The sequence below is a fragment of the Anser anser genome (assembly GCF_964211835.1).
Source record: "Anser anser genome assembly, chromosome: 8".
In the NCBI taxonomy this organism is placed as follows: Eukaryota; Metazoa; Chordata; class Aves; order Anseriformes; family Anatidae; genus Anser; species Anser anser.
Genome location: NC_139728.1, coordinates 21,770,853 through 21,796,444, shown reverse-complemented (window position 1 = coordinate 21,796,444; position 25,592 = coordinate 21,770,853). Strand labels below are relative to the sequence as shown.

The 25,592-nt window shown below is 53.1% G+C and overlaps 1 protein-coding gene across 9 annotated transcripts in view; it reads left to right on the top strand.

The window, feature by feature from the left end:
* Positions 1 to 25,592, top strand: part of ERI3 (ERI1 exoribonuclease family member 3) — a 117,958-nt gene that overhangs the window by 34,198 nt on the left and 58,168 nt on the right. For all 9 annotated transcript variants that reach the window (XM_083845951.1, XM_083845955.1, XM_083845952.1 and 6 more), the window contains one exon: positions 15,206 to 15,278. In XM_083845951.1, coding sequence (XP_083702077.1) covers positions 15,206 to 15,278 — 73 coding nt within the window. The remainder of the gene's footprint in view (positions 1 to 15,205; positions 15,279 to 25,592) is intronic.

Sequence of the window (25,592 nt, the reverse complement as noted above, 5' to 3'; positions counted from 1 at the left end):
GGGCCATTCATTCTGGGTGGAAAGTTCCCTGCGCCGGCACAGAAATGTTATTAATTAAAGAGAGCTACCTGAAGCAAAAGATGAAAGGAGCACCAGACCTGCCAAGCTAAAATATGAGCGGGGATACAGCCTCGTTAGCGCACGGTCCTCAGGCCCAGCGGGAGGATTCCTTCAGCCTGTTGCAAGTTCTCCTCCAAGTTGAAAAGCTCCAGGGCCGGATTCAGACCCGACGTAGTCTGCTCTGCTGCTGGGACCTCACCCTGCGCCCAGGACACAACTGCCACTGGTGATTAAGCAAATCGCGTTGATGTGGCATTGGGTGGTGAGGGTAACGTGCTGCTGACTGCGGGAGATGGTTTTATTGGATAGAGAGGGTACTCGGAGTCTGCCGGGGTTGAGCCCTTGCATTGTAAGCTCTTCAGCGTGGTTTTATCTCTTCTGAAACGTCAGATTGCCTCCCTCTGTGCGTGGAACCATTTTGCTTGCTTTTTAAGCACAATGGGAATTAATCTTGGCGACCGAGGGGAGAGTTTTTGCTGCGTGTTTGTAGCTACACAGCTGAGACACAGCAAGGTTAGGCGAGGTGCCTGTGGTCACGCAGGCAGTCAGAGGCAGAGAAAGGAGCTGAGCCACGTCTGAATCTCAGACCGACACCTTAACGTCAGGAGCACAAGTTAATTCTCCTTCCAGGGTTGGATCGTTCTGCAAATGCATCAGATAGGTAAAAACGTGTGGAGGCTTTGCTCTGTGTACCTCCAACACGGAGGTGCTTGTACTGTGGCTGATCAGAACATGCTAATTTATTTCTTCACAGGAAACTACTGCTCAGAAGTTTATTTTCTTAAATAAATGTTAAAAGGCAAGTACTCTAATACAGTGATAAAACACTGTGAAGTGCCTTGAGATGTTTATGGCCCTTGGTGCTCTTCCTGGGTTGCATATTAGTAAATTCTGAGCAATGAATTATACCGCTGCTTAATTTTATCTCACTGTTTGAATTCTTCCTGTGCAAGTTGCGCCGGCTGGGAGGACACCTGCCTTCCCAGACCTGCTCAGTGTCAGCGGGTTGCTCCTCCTGGTCTTCTGTCCTGGAGGATCGGGTTGGAACTGGCCTGAGGTCACAAGGGAGAGATTGATGGTGTCGGTGTCCCTCGTGCGTGCTGTTCTTTATCACAGGGCCAGGAGGGCGTCAGCAGTCTTTTCCTGGGAGAGAAATGCAGGCAGCCTGAAGTGCGTGAGCGGAGCTGCTTGGGTAGCAGTGGGGACAGGCAGGAGAAGCCTTAGGGTGGGCTGGTCGGGTGGCAGCAGGGCAGGACGTGGGCTCAGAGAGTAGCAGGGAAGAGCTGGTAACAGAAATATAACACAGTAATCTGCGGTTAAAAATAAGAAAATAATTCCTTTCCGACTAAAAATCTTGGGATTAGCTTATTTTTGTTGCTTTTTATATTTTCGTTGCTTTTAGCGGGGATCGTTTTGCTGACCAAACCCATGGTGTACCCTTTCACATGGCTACATTGGCTCAAGAAGAGGGTGGTGAACTACGGCGCAGGGACGGGGCTGAATATCCAGGGTCAGGAACCTTTTGAGTCAGCTTTGCTGATGGAGTTGTTCATGTAATTACATCCTAAAGTGCATTGCTGGAGCTAAGCAAGGGAGCCTTATGAGCATGCTCTTCTCTAGCACTTACAGGGAGTAGCGCTGACCCCATTCGCTTCTGTGACCCCGCAGGCCAGCTTTTTGTTTTTAAAGGAAATGATATCAGTAATGCAAAATAAATGTTTTATTTTTAAGGTGTCCCCCCCCCCCCCCCTTAAAAATAAGAGTGTGCAACGCTTACTTAAAATGAGTATAGCACACTTATTTTCCTTATCCCCCTGCAGCGGTTCCCCAGCTGTCTTCGGTTCCTGCCTTTGTCTGAAATGTGCTGGTTGCACGAGACCTTCTGCAACGTGTGGCTCCGCGAGTGCCTTTGCGTTAAGCTTCGGACGTGAAATCTTTGTACGGGGATCATCGTGCAATTGACTGTCACCTTCGGGTCTGCTTCTTGGCTGGTGCATCACAGCAAAGATGTTTGTCACAGTCAGGGCTGTAGTTGGCACAGATTTATCGGGCCGTGATGCCTGATGTGCTCTGAGGAGCATGGATTCTGCTGCTTGGGAATTAGGACCAAAGAAGTTGGAAACGGTGTGAAAGATGGTGGAGGGACTTGGAATCAGTTTGCAGCGTAGGGGAAATGAGATGGGCATTGCATGAAATACTCCGTTCCCAGCAACGAGCCGTTGAGGTGGGGTAATGAATGGAGAAGGTGAGTTTTTCCATTCCTGGATAAAGCAGCTCAGGCTATATTTGGACAATTGCACTGACGAATGCAAGCCAGCGGTCCCAGTATTGTCTGCTTGTACAGTAAGGAAGAATAATAAGGTAGAATCTCAGGTGAATTCTGGGTCCAGTGTTATAATGAATTCAGTCAAAATGGCTTCAAAACCAATGGATTTATAATGGGCATTTGGTAAAAAGCACACCCCTGGCCCTCTGTGCTTGTCGGAGAGGTCTCTAATAGCAATCAACACTATGGTTACCTGTGCCCTGGGGAGGTGAAAAGCTGGCTGACCATAGGGCAGTAGAGGATAAACCACTGGAAGACTCTGTCAGCAGGGTTTTCTTGTCTGTGGCATGAGGAGTAGCTTCATAAAGTGCAACTCTTCTTTATTACTTCAAAAAGCTTAATTTTCCTAGCTCTAGACAGCTGTAGTGTTTCATGCTGGGGCTAACATGTCAGCTCTCTCCCTTTGGATCTCGGCTCTTCTGACTTCCAAGCGGAGGCAAAGCGGTCGTGGCTTGGCACCAGCGCTGCCTGCCCAGAGCCTTAGCTGGGAGGAGCGCTCCCGTGGCTGCTCTGGTTACAGAGCTCTGCTTGAAAGTACTGCCAGCCTGGGAGCTGTGTCATCTTCTAGTCAAGCTTTGTGTAATTCAGTAGCTTTCTGGAAAGCATTTTGTTTGTTTGCGTGTTTGTTTCCTGGTGGGAGCCATTTTCCTGGATGGGTTCGGTCCCTCTCCTCCTGAAGCTCCTGGCTGGCAAAGACCTACTGGGCCATCTTGAGGTCAGCCCTGGTATTTTCCCTCCAGCGTATTCTCCTGTGCGTTGTCCAGCCGCTCTGACTCCCAAGGAGCGGATGTCTGGGTGCGTGCGGGACACCCGAGCTGCAGACTAACCTTTTGAGCTAAGCCTGTTCCACGCTGCAGTCACCTTTTGCTGTGTTTGGCCAGCGTGCTGCCCTCAGCCTGGCACACCAAGACCGTGTCTTGTGCTTGGAGCTTGCTCTGGACCAGGTGTTGGTGCGAGGCAGGTGGAGGTGGTACCCCCAGAAGAGCAGGGTGGAGGACTTGCTGGGAAGAATGGGGATGCAGTGCGCTGCGCCGGCAGGGCCACGTGCGGGAAGATCTTGCAGCCCAGCATTTTGTCCTACCTGGGTCCCACCAGCTTTGTTTGCTTCTCTTTGAGCAGGGCTTTTCTCCTCCCATCTGCCCAGCACCTGCATTCCGGGATGTCCTTTATCTTCTCTCCGTAGGTGCCCCTCGCTCATCCCTGCTTCCCCTTTCCCCTCTGGGCGTTGGGCTGGTCTCAGTGCCAGCATCCTCCTGGGCTCAGCGCCGTCCCCGCGTGGAGCCACACGTGTCCCCTGCAGACCCGGCGCTGGGAGGCTGCCGAGACCTCTCCTCCAGCTCGCTGTGCTCCCCGTGCCAGAGAGAGCCGTTACGTTTTATGGACCATTTAGTTTCCCAATGGCGATCCTAATTCTTTACAGCACGTATGTGCCGTTTCTGGGTTATTAAAAGGACCCCTGAAAAGGAGCTGCCCTCTGAGTCGGTGCTCTTCCATGCAGGTAATTGCGGGAGGGTTTTGCTTAGGTGGTGAGGCTTAATATTTCCAAACTCTCCCTGTGCTAAGAGGGTGAATTAATACCCCAGCCTCCCCGTGGCTGCAGGGAATGACCCTTGTGCATTGTCAGTAAGCAGGCAGGGGAAGAACGCTTGTCTGCTGCAACTCAAACTTGGAACTGCTCCGGAGGAAGTCCTCTTGCTTTCTGCATAGAGATCAAGAGTGCTTTAAGGGCTGGCCGGCCAGGTGCCTCGGTCTTTCATCTCTCTGTCCTTACATTGTGTGACACGTCAGGTGCCAAAATAGCTTCCATTCCTTGGGGGCCCAAGCAAGCTCCACAGTTCCTGGGGAAGGAGTGATTACTTCTGAGGGCCGCGTTAGCCCAAGGATGGATGGTGGTTGCACAGCAGGTGTGAAGTGGGTGGGAGCTGGTTCAAGGGGGAGGTTCTTGTCAAGTCACCGTGGTGTCTACGAGAAAAGAGAGACGGCAAGCCACTAGGCTGTGTATTTCAGGTGGGAGGAAGCCGCCGAGATCCCTGGCGTTGCAAAATGCCAAGTGAAATGTTGCTGCCCCGCGGAGCCCAGCAGCGTGACGGAATTAATGAGGCTGGTGTGGAGGGGTTAATGTGTGCGAGGGTGGTGGGCAGAGGTGGGATTTTGCCGTCAGGATTGCTGGGCTTCAGAAGCGGTCTGATGGCAAGACCACGTGAAAAGAAATCGGAGCTTGCTAGGAGAATGCTAAAAGTCATCGATTGCCAAAGTTTTTGTGTTTGCTGCAGACCTGAAGCAAATTGGTGGCTTAAGGGGCTCTGAGCACCTGGGTCTTGCACTGGGTATACAGGTAAGATGAAATTAGGAGGGGGCTAAGTAATTAATTCCTCTTGCTGTGACGAGGATGGGAGATGATTCTGACTTGCCACTTCTCTTCAGAAGTTCCTTCAGAAGCTGGTGAGGACTGTGGTTATGAAACCCGGGAAGCAAAGAGGATCCCTGGGTGCCTGACACTTCCTTTTCTCTGCTGGTTCTTTCTCGCAGGCAGCCTCGGGCTGCCTGTCTCTTTGTTAAGAGAGTGACAGCAATGTGACACCGTGAAAATAATTACTAACAAATCACGGTGGTGACTGCAAACAGCTCGCTGTCTTCAGAGGCATGTCAGGGAGCATTAGAGCAGGGCCGTGGGAGCTGCAGAGCGGCTAGGGGCTCTTTCTCTGCTCTAGGCTGAGGGAAGCTCTTCGGAGACCTTTGGCGCCTGCCACCCCCACATCATTCCCTTCTCGTTGGCTTTTTCTTTCTTTCCTCCCTTCCCTGCCTTTGCCATCAATAATTAAGCCCATTAATTGCACAGGGAGCTCAGGAAAGCTGAGAATGGTAAGGCCAGGCTTCTGCCTGCCTCGGAGTCAGCAGCCAGCCCCAAAGCAGGGGAGGCATTTCTGGGGGGGGTGTCGGGGACAGGAGCGTGTCCAAGCTGCGTTCCCCATCTCGCAGCCCTTGTGTGCTGCCCTGGGCAGGACTGTTTGTTAGCTGCGTGCCCTAGGAATTTGTGGGTACACTGGTACACTGCTGCTTGTGCTTTGCAGCCCTCAGTCTTAGCAGTCCTGAAACGAGGTTTGCATTTGTGCAGAGCGTCATAGCAAGCGTGCAGTCGATGGGCACCTCCAGCAAAGGAATGGGCAGAGGAAGGAGAGGACAAGAGCAAGCGGAGTTGTACAGCAGAGGACCTGCTCAGGTGGGGGCCACGTCTAAACAACGTTGCCTGCTGTGGCTTTGGCACCCAGCATAGAGGGGTGGCCGACAGCAGGGCTGCGCCGGTAGAGATCTTAATGGTAATGTGACCATCTGGCAAAACCTCTGCTTCCATGGGCTGTGTCCCTTCTGCATGTGCTCCAGGAGAGGGAGGGAGGCTGCTGGGGCTGTTGCTCTAAAGCCTCTCATTATGTTGCTGGGAAGCTCCCACCAAAGGGAGGCTCAAGGAGAGATGGTGGTAGGGAACTGGAAAGCTGGCTGAAGTGTCCTTCAGCAGCACTGGCAATCAGCCCCCCCTGCTCAACCTTTGCAAGGGGCGGTTGCAGCCCGTGCTCCCTGCCCTGCTGGCGTTTTTGTGGTCCCGTTCAGGGGCTGCCCGTGCTGTGCTGGTGCTGAGCCACGCGGGGCAGAGCCCTGCAGCGGGGAGCAGGAGGTGGGGACGGGCCCCAGCCCCGTGGCCGCGGGCTCCCGCTCCGCCGAGCAGCCCCCTTCCCATTCCCCTAGTTACTCGAGTGCTTTTCCCCAACTGTCACATCTGTAGATAATGGTGCCGGCGCATCTAGCGAGCTGCGGAGTGGCGACGGAGGGGGGAGGGCTGGCGCTGAGGGTGGCTCGTAGCGGCCCCTCTCCCCTCCTCATACAATATTTATGCAGGGGCTGGGAGTCGGCGGCACTGACCTGCGGGTCGGGCTGTTAAACAGCTCCCGCAGCCCCTGCATCCTAATTGCTGCACTTGTCCTTTGCTCTGGAGGATTCGCCGCTCCTTCTCTCCGCCGAAGCAAACACTAATGGCAGCTCGGGCTTGGAGCCGGGGAGCGGCCTCTCCCCGCAAGGAGAGGCTGAACTTGGTTCCCCTCGCGCACGGCTGATCTGTAGCGGCACGGGAAGCTGTGCCCAGCACCCTGAGGAGCTCAGCACCCTGAGGAACAGGCCCGCAGGCTGTGCCAAGAGCCCGGCGAGCCGTAATGCATGTAATTCTCAGTTTTGTGTTGTCAGAGGGGGCGAGGGGTTACCCCATCCCGCCAGCTCCTTGTGGGATTTCTGTTCCCCTTAGTGGGGAGAGGAGCAGGAGGCGATCACAGGAGTCGTCTGGGAGAGGGGACAGGGTGATGGGGTGCCGGAGGAGGGCAGGGACAGTGCTGGAAGGGGATGTCCCTGGCCGAACAGCCTTACAAGGCAGAATGGCGTATTTCCTTGTAGATAAATGATCTGCTTTAGTCAGTGGGGAGGGAGGTGATGAGATGCCAAAAGCCCGAGACCCTTTGTGGGGGTGAGGGACTCATGCCCCCTTTACAAGCAGTACATCCACAGCTGGTGCTGGAGAGGTTTTCCTTCTGGCAAGCAGGGGCTTTCTGCTGATTCCAGCTGTATGCAGCGGCACAAGGAAGCCCCAAAAATGAAGCCGTTTGGTTGCTAGAGCTGCCACAACCTTCCCCATGTTGTTCTGCTGGGCTCCATCCTGCTTGGGGCTTCACATCACTGCGAGTCCGGTGACCCGCGCGGCTGCCCACGTCCTTCCCCTGCCTTCCAAAGTGCGCAGGTCTCCTTTGTGACTGGGAAAATGCTGCTTAGGCTGGAGACTAATGGCCTTTAAGTGACATGATTGCATTATGTTAAGCGTCTATAGGCTTTACCATTAGGCACTAAGCAGTTTATGACTCATAGCAGAGAAGCCCTGCTCCTGAAGGGTGTGGAAGCTAACCGGGCAGGACAGGCAGGGCAGGGGAGAGGCGAGGTTTTCCTCCGGCACGTCGCACAGCGAGTCTGAGGAACCGGGACAGGACACGTCAGTCCGCGAGCAGCACCTTGCTCTAGGTCTTGCCACACTCATTTCCTGCGGGGGAATGCTTCTCCAGTGGGAGATTGTGTGGTGGGAGGAGAAGTGTGTTTAATTTTAGCGTAATTCTTGTGCGGGTTTTGGTTTTGAGGCGGCTCAGACACGATGCGCTGGGGGGGCATCTGTTGCACTCAGGAAGTAATCAGAGGATTCTGCAGCAGGAGTCTGAGCGCTGCCTCTTAAAACTGCTCATGTGCAGGGGACCAGGCGATCACTGGATGAGGGTCTGTAGGAAAGACTTCATAAGGGGCCGCGTAGACGGAGGAAGGACACGCTCTGCCTTTGTAATTAGGCTCCACTGCAGCATGAATCACAGAACAATTTCTATAGAGATCTCTCTTCCACCCCCTGCTCAAAGCAGGGCTAATTTCAACCTGAAGCAGCTTGGTCAGGGTCTTCTCCAGGGGAGGAGATTCCCCAGCTCTCTGTCCCGGTGCTTTTGTTTCCTGCACGGTGAAGAGTTTTTCCTGGTGCTCGACTGGAAGTCCACCAGCCACAGCTTGCGGTCACGCTGGTGACTTCCATCGAGAACGTGCCTACAACGTAGGTGCACAGTCTGCTAACACTGTGCGCTACTGTTAATAAGATGCTCTGTGATGTTATATTTAGTAAGCAGCTGAACTGTCACTGCAAGCTTGTGCGTAGAAATCCATTTTTAAGTGTTTTTTTTGTTGTAGTGTCACATTCCCAAGGCTGAGAGGGTGACCTCAGCCTTGGAGACTTTCCAGCTTCTCTTTCCTTGGGAGCAGCTTGGTGCGCTTCTGCTGTCAAAGGCAAGTCCTCCCAGTCCTCCTCCCTGTCTGGAAGGGCTTGCAAGAGCGTTAGCTCTACCCCTGAGCACTCCTTTGCTGATGTGGAGGAGTGCAGAGCTCCTGCCTGCCGCACTCCTAACCTCAGCTGAACCGTGGAGCCAGCGAGCCCTGGTTTGCTGCATGGTAATTAGGTGCTTGTTTAAAACTGAAACGGCTCAATCCCGATCTTGCTCTCGCTGGCTACTTGCTAACAGCAGGTAGAGTTACTCCAGATTTACTACCGCATGCATAATAGCAGAATCAGGCCCAGTAAATAGAGCTATGAATCATTTTAAGAGAACCTGTTAAGCGGTAGCACACAGATTTATTGTAGCATCATGTGTGTGCAATTGTTGATGAACATTTTCTGTTGGAAGCTGAATACCCGCTGTGTTACAGCCTTGCTTTTAATGTTGAGATAGCATCTCTGCCAGCACCTAGCTGATGCACAGACAGATACCCATAAAAGGGCCAGATCTCATACGGTGCTAAATGCCTTCATGTTTCATTAAGGTTGATGGCAGTGGAAGGCACGCAGTGCATTGCAGGACCGACGAGTGACAATGAGCTGCTTGCCCTGTGTACTTTTTGTGGCAGGATTATGTTCCCAGTGTATTACAATGCTCCGGCTGCATCCTGGGGTAACAGAGTCTCCTGTTCACAAGCCTGCTGCTTGGGAAACGTGGGGGTTGGGATTCCCCCAGATTTCTAAGTAAAACTTTAGGGAAGAGGGATGTAGCTGTAGCACGGGGGTGAATCTGCAGGGAGGTGAGGTGGGTGTCCTGGCGTTTCAGGTAGTGCTGCTGGGACTCTCAGCCGTTAGGCTTTTGGGAGAAAGCAGTGCTGGCCACACCGGGCATCACGGAAAAAAGAACGGAAGGTCTGCAAGTGCCAGGTATCAGCCTCGCTGCTTAGCCTGGGTTTTTTGGCCTCATTACACTAATCCAATTAAAGATTGATGGAAGGAGATAACACACACTCCAGTGAAGTGGGTTGTGTGGCAACTGCTTCCTTTCCCGGGCAGCTGGAGCGGCCCCGGTTATCTCGTGCATCACCACACCTCCCCGGGCCCTGCAGAGCCACCGGTGCCTCGGCGCGTGCTCTTCTCCCGCATCGTGCCTCTCTTATTACTAATGGAGCATGGATGCGTTTTAGCTGCTGGTCAGCCCTCATTAATATCCGGAGATGACAGGTTGACATTTGTAGAGCAGACTCGCCTTGACCTTCATGTTGTGCAGCGGTGCGGTTGCCGCGTGGTGCCCCGTGCCGGATGCTTCTCCCCGCGCAGCCTCGGGAGCGCATTCATGTTAGCAGAGGGGCAGCCAGCTCTCTGACCCCTTTGCTGCTGCCGGGAAGGCAGGCACAGTGCCTGGATGTCTGCGTCCCTCTGCCCGGCCCCAGAGAGCCTCTGGCCCAGTGGTGGGACTGGGCGGTGCTGGGGTCGCAGTCCTCACTTCTCTGGAGGTTGTTACTGGTTGTTACTGGTTCCCCACAGCGGTGCCGTGCCGTTTGGGTGCTGGGACATGGCGTGAAGCGGTGATATCCTCTCTGCTTCCTTTTCCTGGCTCCTTCCTGGGGACAAAGCAGGAGAAAAGGCTGCGCTGCCCAGGTACCCCGCACGCTGGCAGCCACCCATCTCCCCCCAGCCCACCCCACGCCAGCACAGGGGCCGTGCACCAGCTCGGCAGTGACATTTATTAACAGAGGGGGCTTTGAAACAAGGCAGGCTGCTCCTGCAAAGGCTCCTCGCTCTCACTCCGTCTCCTCCTCTCGCCAGCCCATCTGAGGCAATGGCTGCTGGCGTTGAAATTCATTAGTGTTCCCTGACAGGCGATGGAGGCTTGCTCTGTCTGTTCCCACTTCCCTGCTCTCATGTCCCTGCTTCACGCATGCTGATATTTAAAGCTGATGTGCGGCTCGTAGGCTTGCTGTGCTGTGACAAGTTTGGGGGTGGCTGAGAGAGCTGAGGGTGGAAGGAAAGCACAGAGAGGCGGGAGGGGAGGGAGAAGGGACCTGTCTCAGGGTTTCTGTGCAAGCCCGGGGCTTTTCAGACCCTCTCCAAGGCAGAGATCCCAGCCTGTGCCAAAGGAGAGCAGCGCTTCTGCACCAGGTCCAGGTCCCCTTCGTGCCATGACTTCACCAGCCTTGCTCCGAATTGCAGAGCCAGGGCAAGGTGTCTTGGCAGCTCTCCTCTCTCCGGTACCACCTTGTTGCTGTTCTGTGCTGCCGCCTCCACGCAGCTCCGTTCAGGCTTTGCAGCCCTCCTGCAGCGGAGGATTCCCAGGGCAGGAGTGTCCCAGCCCTCTCCTTTGCAGCCCGGTGCAGCGGGGTTGGCCAGGACACAATTAAAATGTTCTGCATCTCTTACGACTCAAGGTCTCCAGTGCATGGATTCCTATTTTATTTTTGAAGGCTGCGACCAGGTCTATAAATATCAAGATTTAATGTCCCTTTATCTTTCCCAAAGAGGGACTTGTGCTTTTAACTGGCTCAATATCAATACACCCAGTGTGTAGAAAGTGGCCCAATTTCTTTGTCTCCTGACATCCTGAACCCAGAAGCAGATGGACGTTAACCAGCTCTGATGAGGTGGGAGAAGCAAGCATTAATTTTTTATACGCCAGGACCACCTGAGTGACGGAAATCAATTACGGCTGTCCCTCCCCCTTCCATATTAATGTGGTGGCTCCGAGCAGAGGCGGAGGAACCTGTTGAAATGAGAAACCCCTATTTCTTGGTTTGACCCCCCGGATAATTAGGGTTAAATTGATATGCTATCGCGCTGGTGACACATTTTATCTGCTTCTGTTTGTACAAGAGGATACAATAGTGGAGGAAGGACCAATTTGTGCCCTGCTTTGGCTAACCAGACCGAGATAAAAGGTGTCACTAGTACGATAACGTTCTTGCCTCACACTCCTTTTTGTTGCTCAATTTGCCTTTTTTTTTTTTTTTAATCCCATTCTTTCTTTCTCTCAATACCCTTGGTCATATTTTAACTCCATGCCATCGCATAATGATGCCCTGCTAAATGTGTGTGGAGATAGGCAACTCTGGCTGACAGCCTTCCCCGATAACCGAATTCCAGCCCATCCATCACCGGGCTGCTCTCCTTAACTTAAGGAAAGTGATAACTAAAGCAAGGCCGTTTATCACCGCCGAGCCGCGCGCATCTCGCCGCCTCGCAGGGAGCCGGCTCCAACGGGAGGGATGCAGCCATCTGACCTCGCCTCCCGTTTGCATCTCCGGGCCCCATTTACCCCGTGGTGTGGGGACGGAGGAGCAGGGCTGGGTGGAAAATAGAGCCCGGGGTGGAAAATCCCACAGCCTTTTTCAGGTTTCTCTTTTTTAGGTTTCTCTCTGTCAAGTGCAGTCATAGAATCAGAATATCCCGACCTGGAAGGGACCCACAAGGATCATCGAGTCCAGCCGTACAGAAGCACGGTGTTTGGCTGACGGGATGGTTTGGAGAGCCAGCTTCCTTCCCAGGGAGCGAGAACTTCAACGTTTAGGGGGGGAACAAGACTTCCTTCAGAAGCTGGAAGCATCGCAGGATGCTGACGAAGGGAAACGCGGTGCTCTTTCTCTTCTGCTGCCCGGGGAAGTCCCCATCCCTGGGGTATCTCAGAGATGTGGATGTGGCACTAAGGGCCGTGGTTTTGTGATGGGATTGGTAGGTCAGGCTGATGGTTGCACTTGGTGATCTTGAAGGTCTTTTCCAGCCTAGATGGTTCTGTGATTCTGCGTCCTGAGCTCTTTGCTCAAACACAGCCGTCCCAGTGATTGAGGCTGAGTTTTGTCGTAGTGGGAAGCTGTACTGAGCATAAAAGCACGTCTGCCAAATGAGCTGCTCAAGTCAGCAGCGATCCTCATAAATAGATGTACTTCCTTCGAGGCTGTGGCAGTTTCGTTCCCCAGCCACAGGTGTGCCCCGTTCACTCCAACCTGGAGAAGATGCTGGGGAGCATGGGGCTGCTGCAGATGACGGGAGGGGAAGAGACCCTGTAGGAGTGATCTCCTGGGGCCCTGCTTTCTGTGCAGTGACAGCCCCCAGCTCCCCAGTCCTGTGCTGGGAGCACTGTGTACCCAGACTGGGCTGGACCAGACCCACAGGACGATCCTTTGCAACGGACGAACCAGTTGATGGCCATATCCCTGCTGGCCTGGAGCCACCAGACCTGCCTCTTTCAGCTCAGGGAGCCGACGGATACCTTTGGTCCATGCTGCTGACAGCCTGCCCAGCTTACAGCAAGTGTGGAGCTTGCAGTGCTTTGAAAACTTCGTGAGGTCTCTCTGGTGCCGGTGTGAAATGAGGGGAGCAGAAGCACGGAGGGGGATGGGGAACGTCCTTAGGTCACGCAGCTCCGTAGGCAGTTTCTGGGGTTGTTCCTTGTTTGCAAAAACGGGTCATTTATTTAGTTGACATATTTATTTGGGACATTTGTTTTCTCCAATTAAAGACCCACTGTCCAGCGCCCAGGGCGTACTGCTATCAGTCTCAGGGTGGAGGAAGGACCAGGCTGTCCAGTTCCGTGGGCCTGGTGGTCCCACGGGGATGGAAACGCTTTGGATGTCATTCATTGCGCTGGGTGGTTAGCTGTCAAGTCCTGTGGCTAACAACGATGCTGCACTCGCTTGTCCTGGGCCCTGTCCAAATGTTAGGCTAGACAATAATTATTCCTCTGAGTGGAGCCGGGCTGAGAGCTGTATTAATGAAAATCTCTCGGGCTGGGAGGAGAACCCTAGCTTTTGGTAACACACCTCTTGCTAGCTGCTGTCATGATCCTTCTAGCTAAACGTGAGCCGTCAAAGAGGTTGAGCTGATCATCTGCCTGTATTAGACCCGTGGTTCCTTTTCTTCTTAGTGTTTTTTTTTTTTTTTTGAAATCAGAAAAAAACCTACAGAAAGCAGCTTTCTTAGGATGCTGGTTGGGCTCGGAGGGGTCTGTTCCACTCTGGGATGTCATGGACGTATGCGTAAAGGCTGTAAAATGCACGGACCGGGCTGCTTTTTATGTGACGGCTGTGCAATTGCGAGGAGTGACTCCAGGTGGTTTATTTCAGAGCAATGGTGCTAGCATCAGATGAGCCGTGCCCGGAGATGAGAGCGTGCTGTCAGGTCACATTGCTTACCCTGCAAATCGCCTCCGTCCTGCTGCTTGCAAGCTCATTCCTGTGACAGGCTTCCTGCTTTCAGAGAGATTCCTCTGGACCTCCTTATTCAAATGTGCTTGTATGACATAAATTACTGCTCCTAAATGATGCCGTGTGCATCTCTACGGGACTAGGCATTTGGGTTTGGCACACAGTCTATTCCTTCTGTAGCTGAAGCAGGGCTCGCAAAGCCACTGTATTACGGCCACGGGAATATATGGCTACATATTCCTGGGAGGTTCCCCTGGGTATATTTTGCCAGCTTCCAGCCTTCTCTTCCCATCAAAATGGAGTCAGCACAGACCACACTGCTCCTTCGGTACCGCTGACGTTATCCACAAGTGCCCTGTGTGCAGCCCTCCCTCATCCCCTTACCGGTGCAATGCTATGGGTCTGAAGAGGTGCTGCCCTGGTGGTCAGAGGGCTTGGGGCTGGGCTGAGCTCTCAGTAATTGTTTGGGTGGGCTGTTGGTGTACCCCAGCTCAAAGTGGTGTGTACCCAGCTTGTGCTTCCAGCTGAGCAGAGCTCGTTCCTGAATTTCAGCCTTGAACCTGAAGCCTGGAGCATCCAGGCTTTGCCCTGTGCAGGGAGACAGTACTTTGTCCCAGACAGGGTCTGTGCTGGGGTGTTCGAGCAGCTGATGCTGGCTCTTGCAGCTCTTCCCTCCTTCCCTACAGCCTCCCCCTACAGTCCCCACACGGCCAAGGAAGTTGTAAGACTTCCCCACCCCCTCTGTTTGCAAAAGCCGGTTTCTGGGGTTGTGGCTTTTAACATGCACAAACGGGTCTAATTTAGTCATTTATTTAGTTGACATATTTATTTGGGATGTTCCTTTGCTTCAGTTAAGGATCCTGTGACCGGTGCCCCAGGCATGCTCAGCAGTACGTGAATGAACAAGATCCATCAATTACTCCTGATCGGATCAAAGCGGCCGGGGAAGCCTCCCATAACTCATCTCCAGCACGGCCTCGGCTGGAGTCGCGCGGCTTTGCGGCTCAGCCTTCCCCGTGCGCTGGCGGAGAGGGGCAGTTCCTAGCTGGTGCCGGCTGGGAGAGGCTGCTCGCCAAATCCCTGGCTCCTGTTGTCCCTTCGGGCAGCCCCGCTGCCTCCCCAGGGCAGGTTTTGGTGAGCTCTGTTCCTGCAGAGGTTCAGCGTGCGTGCTCCCAGCTCTGCCTGCTGGGGCTCAAACCCGCAGTCAGACTGTGCAGCACTTTGCATCGTCAGGGCTGTGACTGCTCTCTGCTTCCAAGCGCCTACGTTGAAATAAGCCTCTGCTTTTTTAGCACTGAAAGTTTGCAATTACTACCCCAAAAACGACTGCTCGATGCCTCCTTCCCTCCCTGGTGTCTCACTCAGTGTTTTAACCGTAAGGGCCATGTAAAAAAGCACCGGGGCATGACAGGTGAATTTCCCCATCATATTTTCTGTCATTTCTGCTGGCTGACCACAATGGTTTTGCAGGGATTTGCGATGAGTCCACTTAGTTAAGGACAGCCCAGATGCTCCAGTTGTGTTTGTGTTTTAGCTGCTGGGAGGAGAGCCGCACGCAGCCCTTGTTCAAAGTGCTGAGCCTGAAAGGTGTCGGCAGCCTGGACGTGGCTGGATGTGTGTCAGGCTTCAGCCAAGTCGTGTTCTCATGAGATTTTTTTTTTGCCAAGAGCTACCGTCCTTCTGATGTGCAGCATGTTAGAGCAGACTTGAGGGGCTCTTCCATCTCGGAACGAAATGCGCTTAATAAAACAGAGTTTGTGTTGTCAGGACAGTAATTGAATCAAACCTACTCTCTCTTCTCTCTTACAGGTTACCAGGACAATGCCAGTACTTAGGGCTGCCGGTTGCTGATTACTTCAAACAGTGGATTAATCTGAAAAAGGTACTTTTGTGCAAGCTGCCGTGGTCCCTTTCTCCCTCCCTTCACCTTCCCTTTCTCCTTCTCCTTTCCTCTTTAAGGAGGTGTCTAATAACTACTGCTGTTTTGCATTGAAATGAGTTATTTTCTCAGAGGCTGGGCTGAGCGAGTCCTCTGGCTCCCTATTGTATCTCCTCTAATAGAGTCTTACTGTACTTGATGGGATGTGCTCTGCAGCTGGGGAGAGTCCCATTGTGGCAGGCACAGCGCGGTGTCTCCGTGTAACAGCGGGACGCTGCGAGGCGCCTCTCCAGCAGAGGTTTTGTCGCTCCCAGTGCTGCTCACTCTGTTTTGTTTTGCTGTGTAAGGCTGCTAGGAGCACAGCTTCTTCAGATCAAATCCTGGTTGGTAAACGTGTAAATATTCCGGTACAAAAAATGGAACTTCCCTTTGCGCTTTGGGAAAGGGGAGCCGTCCCAGCAGCACATCTGCCTAAGAGACCTGTGAGCACTTTGCAAAGCCGAATGCCGTGTGCTTTGCTGTGTGCCATCTGCTGCTGCTCCACACCTCCTCTGGCTGGCCGAGGAGCAGCCTGCCATGCATCCACGGGGTCTCCTGGCACAGCTGCTCCATCCGCATGGGAAGACATAGTGGTGCCATAAGCGGCAAAGTGGGGTGGAAAGAAAAATAAATGGTGTGATACCGAGCACTGGCAGGGCGAGGGGAGGCTGGGGTATGTCTAACACGAGAATAACTGGGGTGGTCCTTCTGGTTAAACCTTGGAATGAGTAAGATTCCCTTCCCCCATCCCATTTCAGGTTTTATTTGGGTTTCTGTGCCTTTTCCTGATAATAAGGGGTCTTAGTAAGTGGAATTTGCTTGTAAACAGCTTGTTTTACTTCGGGGCTTTTCTTTTGTTCTTTTATTTATTTATTGTTTTAAATGGAAGCGTGAGTGACAGGCCGAGCGGCCGCAGAAGGACAATTTGCATGATCTGTTCCGTCAAATAGGGTAGAACATGAACTTAACAAGGGATGCTGGCAGCACATTCCCAGCTGAACTTGTCAAGGGGTCTTGTATTTCCCTGCTGTCAGAGCAAATCTTTTGGCTGATTGCTGGTCCTCGGTAAATGAAATCTGAAAGCACGTTGGGGCATTCTGCAGTTCAGTGACCATTAATGATCGCCATTTGAAGTTCACTAAACTTGCGGTGAATGGATAGCGGCTCTGTAACCAGCAGGGTGATGGCTTCAGAATAATAATAATAAAAAAAAAATCCCTGTGTACCCTGATGTTTGCTCGGAAGTAGGTTGGTCCAGCCGTGCTCCTCCTCTGGGCCTCTGGAGGAATGACTTACGGCTCTTTCCCATCGCTCGAGGCTGTGTTACTCCAAGTGAGGCTGCCATCTCCTTCGGATCACCCAGGGAGGGGATGTGGGAGGTATGTTCATCTTTCTCCAACCCATCTAATTCCTTAAAAATCTTCATTTTCTTCTGGCTCTTTCGTGCCCGATGCCCTGTTGCGCACAGGGTGTTTCCTGGGACCCCGAGCCCCTCTGGGAAGTGACCCAGCTGGAGCAGGAGGGCAGGGACCTCTCCTGTCCTGTGGCTGAGGGCTGCCTCCCCGCCTTGCTCTTAGCCTGCGGTGAGGATCTTTCTATGCTACTGCTGCCCTGCTGTATGTGGGTGTGTGGGGGGGAACTGCCTGTGTGTTTTTACAGGAGACGATATCCAGCCCAAAAAAATAATCCTATCCATCAGGACCCTGTGGGGCCTCAGTTTCTTTTGACTGAGCTCCCAGTATGAGATAAATAAGGATAGACGGGTGACTACCCCCCCTGCTCTTCTATTCCTAGCTCAGGCATCCCCGTTTCCCCTCCCTCTGGCAAGTTCCTGACTTAGAAACACCTCCTAGGTTGAGTCTGCCTCTGACCTGATCCATGAAGTGAAGACGTTGGGGGTGGCGTGAAACTGCTAATTTCTAGGTCATGGGTGATGCGGAGACTTGGATCCTTCAGATGTCGAGAAAAGAGTTCATGTGAGTGTAAACGGCATGTGTGACTGCGAGCAGCTTCCTGCAGGATGCCCCACCTGCATCCTGTTCTCTGTCCTGTGGGTGTCTGCTGGTGAGCAGTTGTCACTCCTGTGCTGCAGCAGTAGTTCAGGCAAGCACCCTGTGTCTTGGGTCCTCTTGCAGAGTTTCCAAGATTTGCCTCAAATAAATAATTCCATCCAAGATGATAATTCTGGCAAGGTGAAGACAGGAACGGGGCCCTGCTGGCCACCTCACCTGTGTTGCACCAAGTTTGGGTCGATCTGGCCATGCAGGCGGTGGGGAGCACCACCCCTGAGGGGTGTCCCGGGTGGCCACGGCGCCCTGGATCTGTGCAAAAGCCTCCCGTGGAACACGAAGGGAGAAGAGCTGCTTGTGCACTTGACCGAGTTTGCTGAAGTTTTACCTTGCCCTGTGCCCCCCCCCAGCCTGCTAGCACATCCCTTCCGTCAAGCCTGATCGGTGTTTGCTGACATTTTTAATGTCACTGAGCGATCGCGTGTCTCTGGTGAGCTGTCAGGGTAGAGCTGACTCGGGGCAGAGAGTTGATCATGTTCTTCCCTTCGACTAGCCAAGCGCGGCGGGAGGGCTGCAGGAGGCACAGGAGGCTTCCTTTGAACGCCGTAACATTTCAGATTGCCCCCAAACCATCCCGGCGGAGAGTCACCACCCTGCGGCCACGTTCCCTCGTGTCCCTGTCCCATAGGGGCCCCAGGGGTTAGGGCTGCGGTGCAGGACCGAGCTGAGTGGCCGGGTGCTCGGGGCTGAAGTAGAGCAGGAGGCCGTGGATCAAGATCTGCCTGAAGAGGGTAAACGCCCCATGAGCACCGTCAGGTAGCCTGGATAAATTCATTGATGCTGACTCCAACACAAGGATCAGCTCGCGTTCGCGCTGCCTTTGCCCTTTCAGGAGTGCAAGAAAAACAAGGGGAGGAGGATGAAGGTGTCAAAACAGGCAGCCCTGAGGTCTGTGCAGCCCAGCTCCTCTCTGCCAGAGGGCAGCAGCTGGTGCTGTCGGGGTGCACCAAGGAGAGCACGGCTCGGGTCAGCTTTCTCTCCTTCCCTGCAATCCTCTCCGAGGGCCGGGAGCTGGCGGCTCTCCCCGGACCGCTGTGCCCGCCACCCACGGCGCTTACCGTGTCTGCCTACCATACGTTTCTCTTCCTGAATCTGCTGACGCTTTCAGTTTCTCCAGCATCCTGCAGCAATGAGTTTGGCTGTTTAATTATGCATTAATTATACTCTGTTTATTCACATGTTGTGGGAAGATGCATGTCCTTTTGTTTCTTTTCAACCTCCTGCCTGATCTTTTTCTTGGGCCTCAGTCTTGCCTTCTGTGAAGGAGCAAAGAAGTGTTGTCAGTTCTTCTCTCGTGTTATTCCTGACTCGAGACCTCTGCCATGTTCTCGCTTCGTAGTCTCTTTTCCAGCTCAGCGTAAGTTGTTGGAGAGCTGGCACAAAGCCACTTGCTGGCTCCAGAATTGGGTTGTGGAAGCTATTTTTGGTTTGGTATCCTGATCTCCTGTTTCTTCTCTGGACATTATTCAGTTATAGGGTAACGGAGGAGTATTGTATGTAACCACTAGGGCTTTGTTTTGTTTCTCGTCTCTCAAGTGATATTTGTGTAAAAGAAAAAAGGCTGTCTTCCTACCATCACAGAGCTGCCCCTTTCTCAGGACAGCCATCCTGGCTGTGTTTGGCCATCTTTCATTTCTGTTCACAGAGGGCAGCTTGTCTGTAGGCACACTCATAGTGGTTGCTTTAGGAAGGACAGAAAACCAACCCAAGTTTGACATCCTCCTGACGCCCAGGAGAGCTTTGCCTTCTTTCCCCTGGCAGTTTGAATGCTTTGCCCTCAGGGGTCAGTTTGGCGTGCTCTAAGGAAGGTGAAGATTCAGCTCGATTCACACACAGGCCGTGACATGCCCTGTGTCCCCAGGGCTATTTGCAAGTGGCTCCGTTGCAGGACTGGGAACCGTTCCTCCTCTGGACACCACGAGGCAGAGCTGACGGAGCCGTGGGGAGCACGTGGCTGTGTGCGGACCTGGCCTTTTCCAGGCCCAGCTTCTGGTGATCCGTAGGTGCTCGGAAGCAAACCATTAATACACGTGCACAAATGTTTTAAGGTCACCTCCCCGCTTTGTGAAATGCAGCGGAGGAAGCGTGTAACAGAATGTTTTTGTTAATATTTGGCAACTGGAAATAAACGCATCCTAAACAAACAAGGATTTGCTAACAGCTTTTTGCCTCTCCTCTGAATTAACAATTCCTTGTGCCTTTGGGATGGGAGGAGGACTTCTCAGGCACTTGGTGTTAAAGTGTCTCGAGTGCTTTGCACAAAGAACATTGAAATGGATGCTGTTGAGAAGTGGTTTGATTTTTGGCCCATGTGCCTGAAAACGTGCCTTACTTTTGTAAGTTTAACCTCTTGAGGACTTAGTACAACTTAGTACAATGGCCATCAATTGCCTGTTTATTGAGCTACTGGCTATAGGGAATGCAAAATGCCTACTAGGGTCAGAAATAAGGGAGGATTCCTCAGGAAGATTGCTTCACGGCTGAAGCATTGAACACAGGAGCAGATGTTGTCACCTAACTGCGAAGAGCTGCTTACGTCCTCGGCTGGATCAGGCACCTGGTACTCAGCACCGTGCTGGTTAGCTGCGTGGCTGAGCGCTCCAAGACCCTTCCTTCATGGCAGCAGTGCTCTTTTGGGCTCCTTGTCCCTGGCAGTGGTAAGTCAGTCCCTCAGAAGGGAGGAATGAGAGAGGCTGTGAAGGGGAACAGAAGCAAAAACATGACTCCAGCGCTGAAGGGAGTAAGGGTGTCTTTTCCATGGAAATCAGAAAAGAAAAGTCTGCAATGGCATTGGTTCATAGCTGGGAGGAAATTGAAGAGTTGCTTATAACAGCAAAATAACCATTTTTAATAAATACCTTGTATTTACAGAAAGGCAGAGGATGCTGTATCGCTGAGCAGGATGCTCTTACAGTGCAGTTTTGTAATAGAAGTGAAGTGGTAGCTCGAGGTTGGCATTGTGCATAGCTGGTTTACGAGAGTTTAGAAAGCGCTGGCTGAGAAGCTGTTGGCTGTTCGTGTGGCTTTTAATAAGTCTTTGAACATGGGGGAAGTTCTAGAGGACTCGAAGAAAGCTAATGTTGTACCAGTAATTTCGAAGGGCAAATGGGATGACCGATGAAGTAATTATAGCCCTATCAGCTTGACATTAATTCTGAGCAAAGTAATGAAAAGCCAGATATCATAGTTGATTAATAAAGAATGAAAAGAGGGTAATATAATGCCAATCAATGTGGATTTATGGAAACTAGATCTTTTTCAAACTAACTTGATATTTTTTATGAGACTACATGTTTGGTTGATAAAGGTAACCATGTCAATGTAATATACTTCTGGAAGGCATTTGACTTGGTACCTTATGACATTTTGATTAAGAAACAAGAGTGATACAAAATCAACATGGCACACGTTACATTGATTAAGAACGAGCAAACTGACAGCTCCTAGCATTTAATTGTAAATGGGTAATCATCATGGAGTGCATGTCTTCCTGGTGGGGTCCCACAGGGAGCTATTGCTCAGACCTCTTGGATTTAGCACTTTTATCAATGCCCTGAAAGAAAACATAAAAATCATTTTTGATAAAGTGTGCGGATACTGCATCCAGGAGGCTGATGCTGTTGGATTTATGAACGGGGAGTGGTGAGGAGGAGCAGAGGGGCTGGATCATCTTGCTTGGGACTGCTTTGACCCAGCTGGGACCCTGGGTCCATCATCTCTGCATGGGTAAGGATCCTGGAAACTTGAAGGCTTGATGACAACTGCAAGACCCACAAGGACACTTGTCATGCTTTAAATACCCTGGGAGCTGTGTAGGGTGCTGGGCAGAAGGGTGACTTGGCTGTAGCTCCGGAGCATTTATAGAGAGTCATAAGGTGCTGAGAGGCTCCTTTAGTCCAGCAGGGTGAAGCAGAAGCAGTTCCAGTGCCTGGAAGCCAAAGCTAGATAATTCAGGTGCAGATATTTAAAGGGAGGGTAATTAACCATTGGAACAACTCACCGAGGACTGTGGTGGGTTCTCTGGCTCGGGAGGGAAGGTTTTCCCTAAAAACCTCAGCTCTGCTTCAGCCAGAAATTAACGTGGGGCAGCCTCGGTGCCCGAGCAGGAGGTCAGGCCGGGCGGTTTCTCCTCCGTGCTGAGCCTGGGCCGTGTCTGTCTCAGTGTAACTCTCTCTGGCTCCCTCCCGTGCGCTGTGAGGGTGCCCTAAATGCCTTCGGGCTGCACAGGGGGCTCGGGGCGGAGGGGACAGGTCCCAGGAGGGCGGCGGAGGCACGGGGTGGGCAGGGAGCCTCCTGCTCCCGGGGCTGGTGCGCGGCCGCCGCGCACGGCTTCTCCTTTAAATCCGTCGCGCGGCTGTCTGAACTCTGAAATTTCTTTCACTCTCTCCCTCGCCTTGTTAACATGTGTTGCCTTTGGGGTAATCAGGGAAAAAATATTATGTCCTTTTACAATTACCGGGTTTTGGAATATTAAAATGTCTCTCTGCATCGGCAGTGTTATTTTGATTGGTATTCTAACCTTTGACTAGCCCATAAAGCGAGCCGCTCTTCAAGCCAATATTGCAGGACTGAAATTTAATTCCGAAATGATTCCAGATAATAGGGAGACAGATAATATATGCATGAAGGATATTATGTTTGGACTAAATGCAGCAGGGCCAGGGCTTGGGAGTTGAATAATAGCCCAGAGTGAGTTATAATCTGTGGGACAGAAATACCTTACTGTCAGGGCCAGGAGAGGAACTCTTAAATCACGGGGAGGGAGCCGAGGAGGGAGCGAGGAGAGTCAGCTCAACGGGAAAGGGCACCCAGGAGAGGCCTGCAAGGAGCGGCCCTTTGTCCCGCTGCAGGAGGACATCTCCTCCCTTTGTTGCGCAGCAAGGGGTGCGGAGTAAAAACCCTCTCCTAAGGAAACCGAAACGCAGGGGGCTGTGCTGGGAAGGGGGTGAGAGTCTCCTCCCCCGGGCTGTCTGCCCCAGGGAAGGAAGCTTGGGGTTTTTGCTCTGTGCTCCTCTACAAGTGATGCCTTGTGCTGGCAGCTCCGGGACGTGGTGAGCAGGGGGCTGTGCTGCAGCGGCTCGGCCCTGCACCTGGCACCTGCTGGGTTATCTTCTCAGGGCAGCGCGGAGCACGGCGCGGGCAGCCGTCCCGGGGGGCCGGAGCTGGGCGAGCGGAGATGGAGAATGATCTCTGCTGCTGGGGTGGCACGGACCCATGTCAGTATAACAGGCTTTGGCTCAGTGGCACGAGCCGATAGTCTCAAAGTAATGATCCCCGCCTCGCATTTCATTGCCTTCGCTTGCGGTCTCAGGAGCTGGGCTTGCTACAGCTGAGACAGGCTCTGGTGGCAGCCTGGAGGCTTCGCTGGTTCCGGATGACTCGCACGGTAACGTGCATGCCCGTCCCAGGAGGGCAGGAAAGAGCAATGTTCATCTTCGACTAAATCAGAATGGCTTTGTCTTTCCCTCCTTATTTTTTTTTCATTTTTATTTATTTATTTTTTTTATCTATTGCGTCCTAAAAGCACAGGAGCAGTTTTCGGCGCAGCATGTGTCTGCATGAACTTTTCAGGGAGTGGATGGGAAAGCAGTGATCCCGGGAGGGTTAATGCCGTTTCTTGGGCTTGGCTCCCCGGAAAGGAGCTACGTTTCCTGGCTTGCAAAATAGAGGATTAGTTTAATAATTCCTTTTGGCCATGAAATCTGCAACTGTATGAAAGAGCACCCTTCTCGCTGCCAAACTCCTGCCTAGCAGAGGGCTGTGAGCTGGGCACATGCCTCCTGTTCCTCCATCGCTGTCGTTTGGACTTCCCTGGGTGCGTAAAGACAACGTGTGGCAAGGTGCTGTTGTGCGGAGGCCGTTCAGAGCTGTTACAGCGCCAAGGGGACGTTTCAGCATTTCAGTCCTGTTAATGGGAAGCTCCTTCTGGAACGTCCTTCCTTCCGTCCTTCCTTCCCATACCTGTCCTGCCTGGGGTTTAGCTTGCGTTCATATCACAGCATCACGCCATTAGGGATTCTCCTATGATATTAAAACTCTCCCTTGGTATTAAAGCTATGATATAGCTCTCTTTTTTTTCCTAGGCAATTTCGTGGAGCCTAGTCCCAGCCTTTAGGCTGGAGGCGGGGATTTGTGCGGAGGGTCTCTTGCTGCAGTGCGTAGTGGGCATAGCCCTCGGTCCTTGGAGGAGAGGTTGTTGCTCTCCCAGCTTGGTTTGTCCTCCGTCTTCAAATCTGTGTTTGCTCAAGATTTCCAGGGGTGCTTCTGGAGTAGAAAAATAGCCTCTCAAGAATCTGATGGGGCTGGTTTGGGTGGAGCTGGTCCTGCCTTGAGGCAGGCAGGCGGTGTGGGTGATGGCTTGTCCCTTCCTGCTCCCTGGCGCTTGGGCACAGGCTGCCTGCTTGCCTTGGGACTGCCCTGCCTCGTTGGTGGCACTCGGAGGGGTCTCACCCAAGGCACGCAGGGCAGGGACGGCTGTATTGGGTGCTGGGTACGCTCCCCTCTCCTCTCCTGATACAGAGAGCTCTCAGATAAGGCAGGAAAGCGATGATTCAGGAGAAACTGCAACAATTACATTGCTTGGCCTCCGTCAGCCCGCAGGTACTGCACAAAAACGAAAGCAGAATTTGTTGATTTTGTGTCTTTTTTTTTGTTTGTTTGTTTGTTTTGTAACCAGGGCTAGAGCTTTATTTGCGAGGCAGGACTGTAAGCAGCGGTTTGCTGGGTGCGTGGTGCTGGCTGGTTTGCCCAGAGCATCCCGGTGCAGGCAGTCGGAGGCAGGTCGGTGGCTGCGGCTCCGCACGCACGTCGCCGCCGCAGCCTGCGGGCGAAAGGCGGGGAGGCAGCTGCTGAGCCCCGGCGCGCCGCCCGTCCCGCTGCGTGTGCCGGGCTGCGGGATGTGAACATCTGGCTGCGGCACCCAGGAGCCTCCTGGTTCCCATCTGGCTCCGTGTGCGCTGCTGTGGAGGTGAAACCATCGGGTGCGCGGGAGTTGTGGGGTCAGCCGGAGACACCGGAGCCTTCCGCGTGCCCTGGCGTTGCAGGAGGCAGCCCGAGCCCCGGCCCGGCACAGCCTCCCTGCAGTCAGTGCCGGAGCAAGGCAGGAGGAGAAGGGATTACAGGCAGGGCATGTTTTACAATAATCCTGCAACGTGTGCGGCGTTCCTGGCTGGGAGAAGCGGGGAGGCAAAGGCACAGCGTGTGAAGGACGGCCTTCCCCACAGTCCTGGGGGTCAGGCAAGGGGGCAGAGCATCCCTACATCCCAGCCCTGCAGCTGGAGCTTTGTGGGAGCACCAGCACGGCTGCCTGATGCCCGGGACAGGAGCTGTGCCCTCTTTCTTTGCATTTATAGGACAGGAGCTCCATGGAGAGGCATGGCAGTGGCCCTGTGTAGTTCTCCAGAGGAGGGGTGAGGGGTTAATCAGATTTGCTAGCCCTGGGGATTAGGACATTCACTGGTGTGCTCCTCGTTGTTCTACAGAGCCCGCGTGGCTGCAGGAGGGGCAGTGGCTGCTGCCTCCATCATCGGCATCAGGCGCTGGCTTTGCAGTAGAGCCTGGGAGCTGCGCGTGCTCTCTGCTGCGTAGGATGCTTTTCCCATGGGCTGGCATGCCTTAAGGAGCTCCTGGCATGTGCTGGGGAAGGCCTGTTCCTCCTCCTCCTGGCTGGCCAGAGCCCAGTGCAGCCTGCCTTGCCTCATCCCGTCCAGCTCTCCTTGCTTGATCCAAACAGGATTCCGAAACATGGGAGCAGGGAGAGGCAGCACCAGCCTGCTCCTGCGCCCTCCTCCCTCTGCTGCTTGGCATGGAGCTGCTGGCGAATGCCGAGGGCTTGCTGGCAAGTAGAAATAGCTTCTCTTGTGTCAGGTATTCCTGGTGCACTATTCTGCTGAAAGGGATAGGGCTTCGTTGCTGCTAGAGAAGTGTGGGGACGCAGCCTGGGCCCCGTTTGCATGGAGCCATGCTCCGGCTTGGATTTGCATCCTGTGGGCTTGACGCAAAGCAGCAAGAGATGCTGAACTGGGAGATGGGAGACACTGTAGTGGAATTTGTGTATTAATAACGTACAGTGCTTCGCACTCATTAAATTAATTAATTAAATCTCTCAGAGTCCCAAGGCTACTAAGCAAGTTGCTTTCACAGTTGGGATTAAGAATCTCCTGCCTCCCTTCCCCCATGCTGGCACCGCACTTCTGGCTCCATCCTGGCT